This window comes from Lutzomyia longipalpis, chromosome 1, assembly GCF_024334085.1.
Source record: "Lutzomyia longipalpis isolate SR_M1_2022 chromosome 1, ASM2433408v1".
Lineage (NCBI taxonomy): Eukaryota > Metazoa > Arthropoda > Insecta > Diptera > Psychodidae > Lutzomyia > Lutzomyia longipalpis.
The window spans coordinates 31,875,085-31,890,410 of NC_074707.1; the positions used below are offsets into that span (position 1 = coordinate 31,875,085).

Sequence of the window (15,326 nt, forward strand, 5' to 3'; positions counted from 1 at the left end):
CTAAATGGACCATTTTGCTCACTTTTTGGGCGTTTACCATTCCGAAATGAGCCCAAAAAGTGCATTTTTCACCCGCAATGTGTGCCAAGGAAAATTGTTGGAAAATTCCTCATACAATTTTCTCAGGGGCCGCCATTACTTTTTCCCCAAAAAGAAAAATGTCAATAGCTGAGGAAAACTCGCCTCTGGGGTGCGAACGGAAAAACACATGGCACACCCCCATGGGGCATCGTGGGTCACCCAGGGGCGTCCACAGGGCACCCCTGGACCCCAGGGCACTCCCGGATGCCCCCTAAATGGCCAATTTTTGCCTACCTAGGTGATTTTCATCAACATCAATGGAGACGTATGCGTCGATTTTTTCCACCTCTTTATTCCCGAAAGTCATCATGTGTCGCGTCTGGAAGTCCGTCGGCCGCAGCCCACAGGCCTCACACACTTTTATCTTAATCGTGCCCGTAAACATTTTCACTTCATTTGCAATTTTTATTCGACATTATTTTTTTTTTCCACATACAAAATTTTCTCGTCTGTCAATTTTTTCTCACCGCGTCACTTGCATCACCCACACACCAATCTGCCACCTCTGGCACGTCTGGCACACAAACCCATATGCAAGAGAAGCGCATTCACACGGCGATGTGACTTTGGTAGGTTTTTTTCGATTTTGGCGGCGATAGTATCGATAGTCTGAACTATCGATAGAAATTGTTTTTTTTGCAATTTTCTCGCATTTTCCGGACGATTTTCCCGTCCGGGTGTGGTTTTTCCAACTTCTGGAATTTTCTCGCGTCGTTTGGCGCCAAAAAAACGGGGAAAATTAAAAATATTTAATTCTATTTCTGGGAGGAAAAGAGAAAGAAAGTTTCGAAACTTTGTGACATCTCGCTCCCACACTGTCAACTTTGCTGTGTGAGTGAGACAGAGAGTGTAATGAAACTTCGCGATGTCTCGCTCTCACACTGCCAATTTTTCCGTGGGAGCGAGACCCATTGCTGCAAAATCCTCGTTTTCTCTCGCTCACACTTTCTGTTTTTTACGATTTTCTCGCATTTTCCGCCGAATTTTCCATCCGGGTGGGGTTTTTGGAGCGTAGGAGGCGACGTCGCGTCGTTTGGCATCAAAAACGCAGAAAATTCAAATTTTGCCGAAAAAAAAATTTTCCCAGAGTGTAAAAAGCCAAAAAATGAAATAGCAACAGTAGCAGTTCCTCTCCCTCGCACATCGTCTGTTCAGTCAGCACATACCGCATGTACGCAGAAATGTTTTGACGCAAGCTGACTTTGTCGACGATTTTGAATTTTTTCCGCCAATTTAAAAATTTGAATTTTTGAGGAAAAAAAATTTTATTGGCCAAAAAAAAAAAGATTATTATTTAACAATTTCCGTAATGAGACCAGCGGCAATGGTGACACCGCCCACACGAAGCATGATCCTGCCAAGCTCCTTTATATCCGAGTATTTCTCCACACAGATGGGTTTTACTGTCTCAATCTCCACCAGTGCGCACGAATTATTGCCCAGGCAGCGAGGATTCTTCTTGATCACCTCCCCCGATCCCTTGTGCAGCTGCGCCTTCAACTTCACAATGCTGCCGGGCTCAATGGACGATTGGTGGTGCAGGAGAACGGGAAAGCCGATCGTAATGGGCACGCGGACATTGAAGACGATTATCCTGGCACGGAATCTCGTGGCAACGGGCACGGGATTCGCCATGTCGCAGATAATGTGCCCCACTGAGATGTTTGATATGTCTGCCCCGGAAAGCGTGATGCTCACCTGATCGCCGGCAAAGGCGGAATTTTGGGAGACTTCATCAATTTGGATACTCTTCACTTGGCCCTGCTCCCGCGATGGGCACACGAGGACTTTGTCATTGAGACACACCACTCCCGTCTCAATTCGTCCCGAAATGCACAGCCCTGATCCGGTTCCCTTGAAAATGTCACTCACTGACATCCTGAATGGCTTCTCCACTGAACGTTCTGGAGTCTTAAAGTTATCTGAGGAAAAAAATTGTTCAAATTAGTTTTTTTTTGTTAAATTCAGAAGGACGATTTCCTCATTCACCGATAACATTGACAAGAGTGGGTCCTTTGTACCACCGAGTGAGCTTCTCATCGGACGGGGGCTTCACCAAATTCTCCCCAGTAAGCCCCGAGCAGGGAATATAGGTGATATCGGCTTCCTTGAAGCCCGCCTGTTTGAGAAAGACCCGCAACTTTCCCACAATCTCATCGAAACGCTCCTGAGACCAGTTCACCGTGTCCAGCTTGTTGACAACCACACCTAGCTGAGATACACCGAGTGATCGCACCAGAAGAGCATGTTCACGAGTCTGCCCGCCAGATTCGAAACCCGTTTCGAATTCCCCCGTAGTCGCGTCCACAACGAGAAGTGCCACATCAGCCTGAGTTGCTCCGGAAATCATATTGGGAATGAAGTCTTTATGGCCAGGAGCATCCAAGAGTGTAATCTGGAAGTTTATGTGCAAATTCAGAAGCGTTTGAAGTACAAGATTTTTGTGTCAGCTACTTACAATTTTGTTGTCTGTCTCAAATCTTGAGCTACCAACATCCATTGTTATGCCTCTGGTTCTCTCCTCGCCTGTCTCATCGAGCACCCAGGCATACATGAAGCTGGACTTGCCAACCTTCTTACTCTCCTGTTCGTATTTGTGCATCATTCGCTGTGGGACGTTGCCCAAGTCAAAGAGGAGATGCCCCATGAGGGTACTCTTGCCGGCATCCACATGCCCAATCACCACCATGTGGATGTTGCTCTTGCCGGACTTTCGTTCCTTCTGGTACATCTCCTGGGCATTGCGTTGATGATTCTCTTTGGCACCAGTACGGCTGGGGGTTCGTCCCTCATCCCCCCCAATTTCCGGTGTATTCCGCCCAGACACTACTGGGGATTGCACATTTGGGGAATTCACATCGAAACCCCTCTTTACGGTCGTTCGATCCGGTGTTGGGGTGATTGTAACAGTGGGTGCTGTCGATGGCTTTGCGAATTTCTCCTGTAGTCGCGGCCCTACGCCTACAAATTGGGTGTTTTGTGTGTCCGGAAATTTTTTAATATTAAATTTATATTTATCTTACAAACTAATTCCTAAAAATACATTCTATTTAATTAAAAAAGGCTTTATCTTCGTAAAAATTGTAAACAGTAATCATCGGGGGAGGGTGCTGCGAAATTAAATGGTTCAATATGATGTTTCTTTTCAAATTGCATGGAAATCTTGGGGATCCTGCTCTTGTGAAATTTTCTACAGACTATCGTGCCAAGTCTGGATGGTTTTCTTGTTCTTTGCTTTAGCTTTTGCCGCAGCAGGGGTGAGAGATCAATTTCGCAGTATTGTGTAATGCTTCCCGGAAGGAAATCATTCTCAATATCACAGTCAATAAATTGTGGAACGAAATTATCATCGTCTCTGATGGTTTTGCTAGACGGTTTAGCATCACTTGGACCTATTAGGGCTGTTGTAAGATCAATAGTCCACGTGGAATTTCCCATAATACTACAATCTTCTGCGTCATTTAGGGATATTTTCTCAATCTTGAGGTCATTCACCTCAAGGGATTTTTGCTTTTGGGGGAATTTAGGAATATTAGGCAATTTGGGAAGAATGAACTTTAAACCTCCAGAATTGGATTGTCCTGGATTATTTGTATTGAGTTTGGGAAGAGAGAATTTACTACCCGAAGGAGACTGTGCCTCCAGACGGGAGTTCACTAACTCAGATAGACTACTAAAAGTTTTCGCGGGAGGTTTTTTGGGAATCGGATTACAATCTTACCTTGCATAAGAATCCATAGCAGAGTACATGGAAGTAAAGAGAAAAGGGCAAAATCAATTAATACTGAAAACCACATAAACTGGGAAACTTCAAAGGATGCTTGGGGGTCGTCAGAATGATTTGAAACTTCCACTGAACACACACACTTCATGGGAGGAACTGAGAGTAGCAGTTCCGAATCTCTCCCACTATATAGTCCATGGCCAGAGGAATTTCATCACTTGAGCTAACCAAAGTTATGTAGTTTTTTTATCACTCACCTTTCTCGATGTGTGCGTTCGTCGTCTCCTTCTCGGGTGCTCTCGCCATCATTGCTGCATCTGGCGTCGTCTGGTCTGTGGGATTGAGAATTGCATCCAGTGCCTTTGTCATGTCATAGCTAAAGTGCATGATTGTCTCAACGAGCCTCTTTTCCGTCACCACGGAATCCCCCACAATGCTCCGGATCTCGTCCATACACGACATGAGACGCCCCATCTCCTCGTCCGGCAAATCAGGCAGCTGATAGCTCTCCGAATCTCTCCGCTGCAGTTCACGCTCCTCCTCTACATCCTCCCGACCCTCATCTTCCTCCTGGATATCCCGATTCGATGCCATAAAGTTTGCAATGCTCTGTTGCCCACGAGCTCGATCGTAAATCCATTGTTGCGCGTCTGTGGGCGAGATGCATCCCTCCTCGTCCACTGAATGTCCAAAAACATCTTCATAGCCATCGTATTCTGCAAAGCAAGGGTTGCTATTATTGTGGGAAGGTGCAAAACAAGGAGAATTTAGGACGCACCTTCCTTGTAGTCCAGTGACCTCACGTTTCTGTGACGTGACATTTTTTTCGCGAAATTCTCTCTCAATTACCGAATTCTCAACAAATTTTGATTCTAATTCACAAACATTATATACACTAGACACTCTGGCGCACCTTTTCTCATCTGCGGAACATGTGCAAGCCGATAAAATTGTATAAAATGTACAAAAACTTCTTTTGCCAAAAATCAACAACAAAACTCCATTTTATGTCGTTCACTTTTTTGCGTTCATTCAGTCAGTAAAGGTCGCATCAAGGCGACATGTCCGCACATACAACAGTCGATTAGTGCTCGGACGATTTGTCGATAAGTAAGCAAAGTTGTTGCTGCGACGAAATTGCGTTTTTGAACAATTTCGAAGAATTTTTCCCAAAGTTCTCGGAGGAAAAAAACTAAAAGGATCTTGCATCACTCCAATGGCACTGCAAATTCGGAGAATTATTTCTCCATTCTACGGGAAATGTGCTATGAGGTATGTTGTGTGTGCAACATTATTTGTCAAAATAATGTCGATATGTTCTTCTTGCAGAATTTTCCGGCAATTTGCATCAGAAAATGTTACCAAAATAGACGAAAATTCTGCTCTGAAACTCTCCGAGGCGTGCGTGAAGAGATTGCGGGAGATCTGTACGGATGGATCATTTCTCAGGGTATCTGTGGACGGTGGCGGATGTTCGGGATTTCAGTACAAATTCGATTTTGACACAAAAATCAACAACGACGATCTTATTTTCGGTCCGGATGATGCTCGGGTTGTAATTGATAACATTTCTTTGGATTACTGCGCAGGAACTACCCTAGACTACAAGGAAGAACTGATAAGGTCGGGATTTGTGATGGAGGGAAACCCAAAGGCTGACCAGGGATGTTCGTGCGGAGCTTCCTTCTCCATCAAAATTGATTAGAAATTAGTTTTTTGTGATAAAGTATTTTTAGTAAAAATCCAATTCTCGCATCAATTGGCAAAAGTTTCACCAAATGGGAACACAATCGTCTTCCTCTGGGTGTAGACACTGGCGAGATTCTGGCATTTGACTCGTGTGCACGACGACAGGATCTCCCGGAAGCGATTTTTGGTGTCATCAGTGCTGATTTTTATGAGGTTCGACTGCACCAGATGAGCTGACTGGAGAGCACTGGTAAGGCATTCAAAGTGATATTTTCCTCCCACGATGAGGGACACTGGGGAGTAGTTACAGAAGGTTTTAAGGTCTTCCGGGGAAATTACATTGTTGCGTCCGTAGCGCTTTTGGAAGAGCATTTTCTCGAGCACAGCAATCTCCGATCCGTACGTGATACCACCAAAGATGAAAGAGAATGGAACTTCTGGGGTAAACTTTGCCAGAGAATTTATCCACACGATGGGCACATTGAGACCATGGGCAATCTCATAGGCAATAGAGAGCTTCTCACACCACACAGACACTGATCCACCATTAAAGGCATTCGCCATCCCAATGCCCTCCTTAACTGTCCGGAAGATATTCATCACAACGATAGGAGCTGGATCACTTCCTGGTTTGTCGAAATATGACCTATTCTGACCAAGAACAATTGTTGGTTTCACATCCCCCTCATCTTTCGGGTTGCTAAAGAGCTTAAGGCTCATCTTTGTTGCAGTAGTGATGGCACCTTTGAAATTATCATGAAATTCCTGACTGGACAAGTAAACTTGGGGATACTTTTCAAGCTTTGGCATCACCAATTCTAGAAATTTTTCCTCAACACTCTCCTGCAGCAGGAGATTTCTTATTTTCCATGGAGATGTGTTGTCACTAAAGGACTCTGCAAGTACATCCGAAGCTGACTGCAAATCACTAAATTCCGTAACCAGGAGCGTCCCAAAATGTTTCTTGTCTTCCTGAAGAGTCGGCAGTTCTTCTTCGATACACTCAGCTGCAAGGGGGGCAGAGAGAAAGAGAAAGAGAGCCATCCGGCAAGGATGTACCCTAATCTGGAGCGCTTCACCAGCCTGTAGGGATGACAGGAAATCCAAAATGATTTCAAAGATTGACAGCTCCTTCGTCCAGACAAATTCCTGAGTAACACCGGGATATCTGTAGGAAAATTGCCCATAGTGTCCAGCTATCTCAAGAGCCTTCCGGATGTGATTCTTTGTCACATGTTTAGGAGCAATTTCCGCCAATTCCTCGAGTTCCGCTAGGACATCGAGATTACTCTTGATGGAGCTGACAACGTCTCCAAATGGATCGTCAGACTTTCCCTTTAATTTATAGCAGTGGAAATCACCGACCTTTGATCTCTGAACTTCCTGGGCATCGGAGAAGACTTTCTGGTAAGTAGAAAAAAAAACGTGGATTAGCCAAAATAACATTTTAATTCTTTTATTCTTAATTTACCTTTGCTTTTGCGCTAACATCCTTGTCGAATTCCATTTGTGTGAACAATTGACAGAGTGAATTAGCCATTTAGTTTGTTCGAAATTTGCTGACACGTAAACTTTTCTTAAATTTACTGATAAAAATGTTTTTTTTTCTTTTCGGCATGCGTACAAAAAAACGCACGAGTTACACATAGAAAAATAAAGTGTAAAAGTGCGAGTGGTGAGATTAGTTTTTGCGAATCAGTCTTTTCGCGTTTACTCGTTCTTTTAATAACGATATTTATTCTACGTAAGCTCTCAGAAGATCTTTTTCAGGAAAAGCATCTTCTTTGACCTTTTGCAATGCATTTTTAACTTGGAAAAATAATTAAATGACCAAGGAACGCGAAAGGGTTATCAAGTGCGAGTAAAAGTGTCAATTTTTCTGGGAGAAAATTGTTTTTCTGTGTGTCACGAAGTTTTTGGTCGGGTGCGACTGAAACAGAAGATGTGATTCTCATTAGTGAAAACGAGAGGCAAAGCTTTGTTTATGCTTTCACGCTCTAGCAATTTATCTTTTTTTCTCACTCTCGCACACAACAGAAAATTTTCATATTTTAATTTGAAATTTCCGTTGGAAAATTCCAGAGATTATTTTCCATGAGAAGAAAAAATGATAAATCGAAAAAGCAAAAGCCGTAGCTTTTTTTCCAGCGGAAGCTTCATTTTCTTGAACATGCAAAAAATTTAGGAGGGAAAAAATAAATTTTCCAATTGGAAATCACATAAAAAAGCTCCACAAAAGAAACCCTCTTTTTAGGGAAAATTTAAAAAGCTTTTTAGCCAAAGAAATAAAAGCTTTAAATTATTTAAATTTTCATTTCTAGAATTTTGATTTAAACTGAAATTTAATTAATTTTATAATGGGTTAATATATCAAATAAAAAATTAACCCGGATGTGTCAAGGACATGATGACATTTTCATGTAATCTGATCTCAATATGTCCAGAAAATAGTAAATTCGTAGGCATTAGGCTTGAAGAGATCTAAAAAAAAAATAAAATAAAATATGTTCCAATTTAATCAATTTACCAAGGCTATAAATTAAACTTTAAACTGAATATTTCTTATAATATCACGACAAAATGGAGCAGAATGAAAAATATATAGCTGGCGTCAGATCAGTCGGACAAGTCTTTGAATGGCATTTTCTTTTAGCAATATACAATCGAATTAATAAGAGATATATTATTGTTTTCTATGTGAGTTCATTTTCATTTTTGTCACTAGAGCCTGAAAATGAGAAGATGATGCTGAAATAATACATATTGCCGCCGTGATTCAAATGATATGAAAAATAAAAGCTTGGAATTTAGGAGATGACATAAATTACCTCATAACGATATTTTCTAATATAATAGTGTGAAATGAATGGTATTTAAATTTTATAGTTTTTCACACAAAAGGGGATTTTTTTTATAGGCCGAAGATACTCTCCAACATTCACGTGTAAGATCAACAGAGAATGTATATCAATAAGATGGTGTATTATAAGGTTTTCTTTTGGATAAGGCGCGCAAGTTCCGTTTCAGATTGCCACACACTGTGGCCCGTCCAGCAGTATATATATTTTTGAGATAATTTTAAGTGCAATAAATAATTTGTCAGCACCTTTAATCGGACAAATTGTCAGCAGAGTGTAATTGCAAATCAATTTCGTTCTATAAGGTGTCTTGGACTTATGGGGGGCGACGTCGACCAGGGGGGCCACAGGGGAGCAGGCGAAATCGCGAGACAGTCGCGAGAAAAGAAAAATGAAGAGGTGGTTGGTGATTTCCAATTCAAGGATATTTTATTGGATTTTGCATATTTCCTCGCGTGTATTTGTCACATCGTTGCACAATAAATATATCAGCCGCGTTTTCGATGGCCAGTCCCGATGGAGGGAAGAAAAAGGCACAAAGGGTGTGATAGCGACTGTCAATTTCCTACAAGATACACAGATCGTGTGCTTGGCGTAAAAAAAGAATTTATTCACGTTTGTGATCTCTCTTGGCGCGTCTCTTGTCTCCTCGTCAATTATTTATTATTAACAGTTTTTCTGTCTCCACCGTGACTTTTATGTATCTGTGTTAGCAACTGGCGTGAGCGCGCGCGCGCCTCAAGAAACCGGAAATGGTTGAATGGGTGAACCATTGAAGTTGATGCAAGAAGCTTTTGTTAAAACTTCCCATCTCCTTATGATTTGCTTTGCATTCTTTACGAAAGATGAGGTGTGTCGTTCATGTGAAACTTTTATGGTATGTTCTGATGATTCCAGGATGTGCTTTAAAGTAGCAATTCGGGAATTACTTTCAGGGGGGTTTAAAGTGCCTTGCGAATAAATTTATCGGGTTTGATAAAAAAAGGATTTTGATAAAAAAAACTCACTTCTAACGTAAAATACCCTATACAACTTTATGTAAGTCAAAATTTTAGTAAACTGCTACTAAAGTCTTTAGTAATGGAACAATTACTAAAAATTTTAGTAGTTATTACAGAAAATTTTAGTTATGTTGCCTGGAATCACTAAAATCTTTTGTCACCTTTACTAAAATTTCATTTGGCTCTGAATTTTTTAGTGAAAGTAACTAAAATTTTTAGTTTTATTGTCCTTTTACTAAAGTTTAGTAGGCAATTTAGTCAAATTCTTTACTAAAGTTTCCAGTAAAGACATAACTACTAAAATTCTTTAGTTATGTCAACTAGAATTTTAGGATTGATGACTACAATTATTTTGTCTTCTTTTACTAAAGTTTAGCCATGCCAATCAAAAATTTAGTTGATATCACTAAATTGACAAATTTTGATAACAATTAATTTTTTAGCAAAAAATTACAATTTTTATTTCCTCTTTATCTATTTATAATAATTTTTTCTGATCAAGTTAATTTGCGAAAATATTAGCAACGCAATGTCTTTTATATATTATCTTTGTTCGAATGCAAGATGTTTCAGCTCAAACTATTTTTATTGTTTTATTAGGGTGCCGGGGTCTCGAAAAAATGCACACAGAAGATTTCTTTGTGGCACATATCCAACACATATACCGGAGGCCTCATTTTTTCTCACCCTTTCCTACCCACACACAAATTTTTCTCCTCAGCACCCTCTTAAGTATTTCACAATATTCAGTTCTTTGTGGAATTTTCCATCGAAAGTACGCAAAATATTTTGTCTTCAATCAGTGAGATATGTGAAAAGTAAATTTAATCAATTTTTATAGTAGTTTTTAGAGTGAAAATTGTGGAAAATCCGATTGTTAAAAAAAAGGATAAACATGACAAGGTATTGTATAATTTAAATGAATAACAATTCTTTATATTACGAATAGATTTGCAATAAATAAAATTATCAACTTTAAATTCAACCAACTAATTATATGATTTTTATTATCTTGCAGTAAATCAGACTACATACAATAAATAGGAGAGATATATGGATCTTATTCTTATCGAAGCCATCCGGTCTGTACTTTGATAATTTTCCGAAGATAAATATTTGTCATGAAATTGATTAAATCCAAAAATTTATAAAATTCAAAATATTAATTCTTGTTCATATTTAACAGATTTCACCGAATGAGCGCATATAGCCCATCTTGCGCGCTGTAAACCCATAATCGAATTGTGAAAAATTCGGTTGAAGAAATAGGATAAACACGAAAAGGTACTGTATTATTTGTATAATTTTTAATCATTAATTTACCAATCTGTTTCCAATAAATTTATCAACTTTTTATTCAAAACTAATTCTATGATTTTACTACCTTGCAGTTAATTAATCAAACGACAATGAACAAAAGGAACATGGATCTTATTCTCATTGAAACCCTTCTATCAGTACCTGGATAAAGCATGCTGATCACAAATATTGATTAAAATAGGATAGAGGAAATCAATTCGCGAGAATTGAAGTTTAAAGGTAAAAACATTGTTCATAAAATTATGTATTAAAAATTTATTATATCAGACAATTAATTTTAATGTAACTTTTTTAACAGATTTTGTTAACTGACATAAAAAGCAGGACTTTCTCGATTCTATGAAGAGGGGAACTTTGGAGGAAAATGACGCTGAATGTTGTGGACACTTCATAAAAGTGCCCAACTCTACTGGACACATTCTCTTTTTGTTTTTAAGAAAACGTGGTAAAAGAGACATCCATTTTATTAAAAATTGTTTTATGTTATCAAAAGTTCAATTATTTATATCACAAAACGAGGTAAATTGTCGCTTCGCTCCAATTTTCCTCGCCCCGCTTCGCGGGGGGTTTTGCGCTTCGCGCAAATTTTAGAGAGAAAAAATTGTGATGATTTATAAGTATGATTGGGCACACTCATCAATCTCAAAAGAAAAATTTGCAAAGCGAAGAAATCATTTTCATACAACATTTCCGGCGTCAAATTCAAAAATTCGCAAAAAAAGCATGAGAGTTATATGGGGGCTACCTGAAGGGGGGCTTCGGGGGGAAAATGGATACGGCCACTCGAAACCGCCTGTTATAAGGAGCCTCTGTACCAAATTTCATCGCGATCGGTCAAACGGTGTAGATTTGTATAGCCGAACACGACTGATTACCAACAAACAGACCTTTCTTTATTATATAGATATGATAGATGTAGTTTAAAGGACTGTATTTTTTTTAACAAAATGTCTTCTAAATGTAAATTAAAATTTAAGTATAACTGCCTATGTAAAAATTATGAATATTGTATAAAATGTACTATGAATTAAAGTGAAATAAAAAACGATTTTTTATGAAAATCAAATTTTTAAATTTTTGGTAAAAAAACTGGATTTCCAGTTGGCATAGCTAAATTTTAGTAATCCAAGAATTTATAACAAATAGTTATGTGTACGAAAATTTATGTTGGCATTCCTAAACTTTAGTAGTATACAGACGTAAAACATTTTAATAGTCATAACTAAATATTCTGTTGAGAGAACTAAAATTTTTCGTTTTGGGCAATTACTAAAAATTTTAGTAAAAATTCTTTACTAAATTTCTTTACTAAAGTCCAGTCAGTGCCAGTTTTAGTAATGATAACGAAATTTTGACTTACAGTGAAATATTCTGTAAAATATTTTAGGGAACAAACTGTATGAATTTATCAATGAAAACGTGTTTTTTTTTTGTATATAATAGTGCTGTCGTGCTATTTTTAAGCAATAACAGATGCAATGTCTTGAAGAAGTTTAACCTACGCATTTGAATTTAAATTTTAAGTAACACGCGCCCACATAAGCATAATTCTATGGGAGACTTGAATGTTGTAAAAGGCACCAAACACCAGATGATATTTTTGTATTTACATCCCAGGAAATATATTGGTTGGTGCTTTTTTCTCTGCCATTCTATTGGGTGTTTCAATTATTATTTTATTGTATTGCAAATTGCTCAAGATTGATCAGGGAGAACGCGCGCAACTTGTATGGAAGAAGGTTAAGATGGGAGGTGGGAGAGGCAAAATAAAAAAAATGAGCAAAAGAAGAAAAGCTCTGGAGTTGTAAAAATTATGCACAAATACACCACAATCTTCAATCGAAGACACAGAGACAAGGTATCACGGTGGATGGTGAAAAAGCGTAAAAACACCTCCTATTCAGCGACACACGATCATCAACTGATTTTGTATTGGTTTTCATTCATAAATTTGTAACTTTAAACGCGTGACTTAACAACGACTTGCGTAGGATGGCTTTCGAAAGACCAGAGGCCAAATATATATATGCATCGTGGCACCATCATCGCATATAGCATCTGAGAACATACATAATATACCTATACAATTTGTTGATATTTTATTTGCATTTAACCACAAAAAGACGTTCATTGAGAAAAACCAAAGAGGCAGAAAAAGGTGCTTATTAATGAATTGAACACTATGTGAATGTGTAAGCTTTATGTAGTAGGAGATGTTTTTTTTTTATTTTTGAAAAAAAGAGGCAGTGTAATTTGGAAATCGCCACAAAATCTGGGCGAACGGTGTGTGTTTTAATGCATGAGGCGCCGGAGCTCTTGGCGACAGCCAACCACACGCTAATTAATTGTGTCGATAATGTCAGTCCTGATTATCACACTATGTACAACCTGGGTGGACTTTACTCACTGCAATATGTATACCTTTAAGGCTCATATCCAACCAAGACCCTACCCAATGTTATGCATTCTCTTGTGGCATAATTGCCAAAGGAAAAAAGCACCCAAAATGCGAGGAATGTGAAATTGTGTGTACATTATGCATCAATGAATGAGTTTGTGAGAAAGTCTTTTTGAGCTTGAGAGCAGGTTGTTTGTGATATAAAACAAGATGTATTGTCTTATTTTATCAATAAGATTACCTAGTTTTTTTTTTACATTGGTTTTTGTCAATCCATCATTACTCCCTGATATCCGTTTTTCATTTTGGTCGATTTTAGGACTGAAATGAAAGCTCATGAAAGCTCGTTTCATTAGTTTTGGAATCCATGAAATTTTAGTAGGTAAAAGCTTCATTTTAAACACAGTTTTACAATACCTTTCTACGTTAGGAAACTAAACCTACATACATATATAAATTTTACAGGATATACAAATAAGGATATAATAAACATTTACTTTGACTTATGGTTAATCTATAAACTTTAATATTTTAAATGGAGAAAACTAAAATCTATGAGATGGGGACAACGTAGGGCGAAGCGCTATGCATATGGGCAGGGTTCGTCGCTTTACCTCCCAATAGAATCTTTCATTTTGCATACAATCCCATTTAGGTTCATAAATCATATAACTGTTATTTTAATTTTTTAGTTTTCTCCACTATTTTTCATCTCCATCATTTGCATGTCATGTTCATGGAGCATTGCATAGTCACACATGTGATGCCTTCTTCCAGATTTTATGGTGCACTTCTGCGTCTTGCTAAAGTGATCTCTTCACGTCCAAATCGGTTGCTTTTTTCATGTGCCTACGATGTACAATGCACTCTGCGTTGTGATTACCTACGTGCAGTACATAGATCCATGGGAAGACATGTGCTACGGGATGCCAAAAATCCTACCCAAGTGGTCAGAAGCGAAGAAAATTATTAGATGACAAGATTTCAATGTATACCCTTTACACGTGAATTGTTGTATGTCTGTTTGCTCATTGAGATTTTATGCTGTTCATTCACTATATGTATTCCGGAAGAGAGTACTCCTGAGGATTCCATCTCAAAACATCTCACCTGTGGATTGTTCACAGAGCTTCCACATCATTGCATGGCTTTGAGGAATGGGTTGTACGTTGAAGTGGCAGTAGCACACAAAATGTACCATTTGAGAGTCATCCGCTTCGTCACTTTCATGAGGAAACATAAATCTCGAGAATCTTCTCAAAATCTCAAGATGAGCACAAAACTTACTAAACAACAAACTCTTGTCTATCTTTTCCTTAGATTCTCCTACAATAATTACATGACATATCTTTGGTATATACACTTTTCTCCTCTACAACTCCTTATGCTCATTTTTCATTACCTTTTCCCCCTAACGTTTCTCAGCCACATCTTTTAATTTAATTAAAATTGCTTTATGATTGTCACACGAGCATTAGAAACAGAGTGTTGCAAACTTATGGTGCTAGAGTGCTGGGGATATATAGAGAGCCAATCGAATGAATGAATAACGTGAGATTGAATGAGTTGTGCAATTACTGTTTTATAATATATTACTCTCACACACCAGTCATTCATTCATTCGCCCATTCATCCAACATATACCTCACTGGATCCTCACTTATTGGAAACTTTTTCATTGATGAGTCCCAAAGAGCTTTGGGGGCAAAAAAAAGTTAAATCTTTTGTCACACCGATTCTCTTTCATTAGCAAGTCAATTCAAGGAAATCTTCTTGTGCCATGATCTTCTTTTCTTAATTTTTTCTACACCAACCACTCTCTTCTCATCATAAAAGAAAATCACTTGGTGAGTCAACACTGAAGCGACATGTGGAAGAGAAAAACTATACTATATAGCAGAAAATTATAATAATTCATTTATTAGTTTCCGGTGAAATCATCTTCGTGATTTCATTTTCCGCACAAAAATAAAACACCATCACTGAACGCCATGTATAACATGTATCATGTGCCATGGCGTTTCATTATCAATTGCAGTACTTAAATTACATAGAGCCTTCTAAATGGTAATTTACTTGACACACCTAATTTCATCCCACTATCTTTCTCTCCTCAATTTCTTGCTATTTTATTATTATAAATGCAGCTGAGCTCTGAAAAAGAGACACCTTTGCCATTGACTCTTCTTATTTCCATTGATGTAAGTATATCCAGAGACAAAAGCTTTATAAATAGACAACACCTAATGTAGCAA

The 15,326-nt window shown here is 38.3% G+C and overlaps 6 protein-coding genes and 1 long non-coding RNA gene across 11 annotated transcripts in view; 2 read left to right on the forward strand and 5 right to left on the reverse strand.

Annotated features, from left to right (window-relative positions):
* The window catches only part of LOC129785995 (protein kinase C-like), a 501,513-nt gene extending 500,925 nt beyond the window's left edge, over positions 1-588 (reverse strand). For both annotated transcript variants that reach the window (XR_008750082.1, XM_055820742.1), the window contains exon 1: positions 316-588. Coding sequence is in view for 1 of the 2 variants with exons in the window: in XM_055820742.1 (XP_055676717.1) it covers positions 316-466 (151 nt within the window). In the remaining variant the exon portion in view is untranslated. The remainder of the gene's footprint in view (positions 1-315) is intronic.
* Positions 1-15,326, reverse strand: part of LOC129786110 (replication factor C subunit 4) — a 635,780-nt gene that overhangs the window by 500,925 nt on the left and 119,529 nt on the right. The window lies entirely within an intron of this gene.
* LOC129785980 (extended synaptotagmin-2) overlaps positions 1-15,326 on the reverse strand; it is a 633,447-nt gene that overhangs the window by 500,925 nt on the left and 117,196 nt on the right. The gene's annotated exons all lie outside the window — the stretch shown is intronic.
* LOC129786002 (protein HBS1) lies at positions 1,328-4,845 on the reverse strand. Of its 2 annotated transcripts, XM_055820752.1 has the most exons (5): positions 4,584-4,845; positions 4,063-4,521; positions 2,540-3,042; positions 2,071-2,476; positions 1,328-2,003 (listed from the first exon to the last, which is right to left on the reverse strand). In XM_055820752.1, the coding sequence occupies exons 1-5, from the start codon at positions 4,624-4,626 to the stop codon at positions 1,372-1,374; spliced, it is 2,043 nt and encodes a 680-aa protein (XP_055676727.1). In that variant the 5' UTR covers positions 4,627-4,845; the 3' UTR covers positions 1,328-1,371. The 2 variants fall into 2 exon arrangements, with proteins under 2 accessions (XP_055676727.1, XP_055676728.1); XM_055820753.1 differs by lacking the exons at positions 4,063-4,521; positions 4,584-4,845 and adding an exon at positions 3,803-4,025.
* LOC129786172 (iron-sulfur cluster assembly 2 homolog, mitochondrial) lies at positions 4,875-5,564 on the forward strand. The gene is made up of 2 exons (XM_055821022.1): positions 4,875-5,077; positions 5,135-5,564. Exons 1-2 carry the CDS (start codon positions 5,022-5,024, stop codon positions 5,508-5,510), a joined length of 432 nt encoding a protein of 143 aa, XP_055676997.1. The 5' UTR covers positions 4,875-5,021; the 3' UTR covers positions 5,511-5,564.
* On the reverse strand, positions 5,561-7,132 carry LOC129786078 (uncharacterized). Its single transcript, XM_055820885.1, has 2 exons — positions 6,966-7,132; positions 5,561-6,898 (listed from the first exon to the last, which is right to left on the reverse strand). The coding sequence occupies exons 1-2, from the start codon at positions 7,032-7,034 to the stop codon at positions 5,561-5,563; spliced, it is 1,407 nt and encodes a 468-aa protein (XP_055676860.1). The 5' UTR covers positions 7,035-7,132.
* Positions 10,406-10,828, forward strand: LOC129786197 (uncharacterized). Its single transcript, XR_008750103.1, has 3 exons — positions 10,406-10,435; positions 10,540-10,637; positions 10,745-10,828. It is a non-coding gene; the product is annotated as an uncharacterized LOC129786197 (long non-coding RNA).

Coding starts and splice junctions, on each gene's coding strand:
- LOC129786172 (XM_055821022.1), top strand. CDS start 5,022: ATGGCACTGCAAATTCGGAGAATTATTTCTCCATTCTACGGGAAATGT. Junction 5,078..5,134: donor TACGGGAAATGTGCTATGAG/GTATGTTGTGTG, acceptor TTCTTCTTGCAG/AATTTTCCGGCAATTTGCAT.
- LOC129786002 (XM_055820752.1), bottom strand. CDS start 4,626: ATGTCACGTCACAGAAACGTGAGGTCACTGGACTACAAGGAAG. Junction 3,043..4,062: donor GAACGCACACATCGAGAAAG/GTGAGTGATAAA, acceptor CCCAATTTGTAG/GCGTAGGGCCGCGACTACAG. Junction 2,477..2,539: donor TTGAGACAGACAACAAAATT/GTAAGTAGCTGA, acceptor ATAAACTTCCAG/ATTACACTCTTGGATGCTCC.
- LOC129786078 (XM_055820885.1), bottom strand. CDS start 7,034: ATGGCTAATTCACTCTGTCAATTGTTCACACAAATGGAATTCGACAAG. Junction 6,899..6,965: donor ATGTTAGCGCAAAAGCAAAG/GTAAATTAAGAA, acceptor TCTACTTACCAG/AAAGTCTTCTCCGATGCCCA.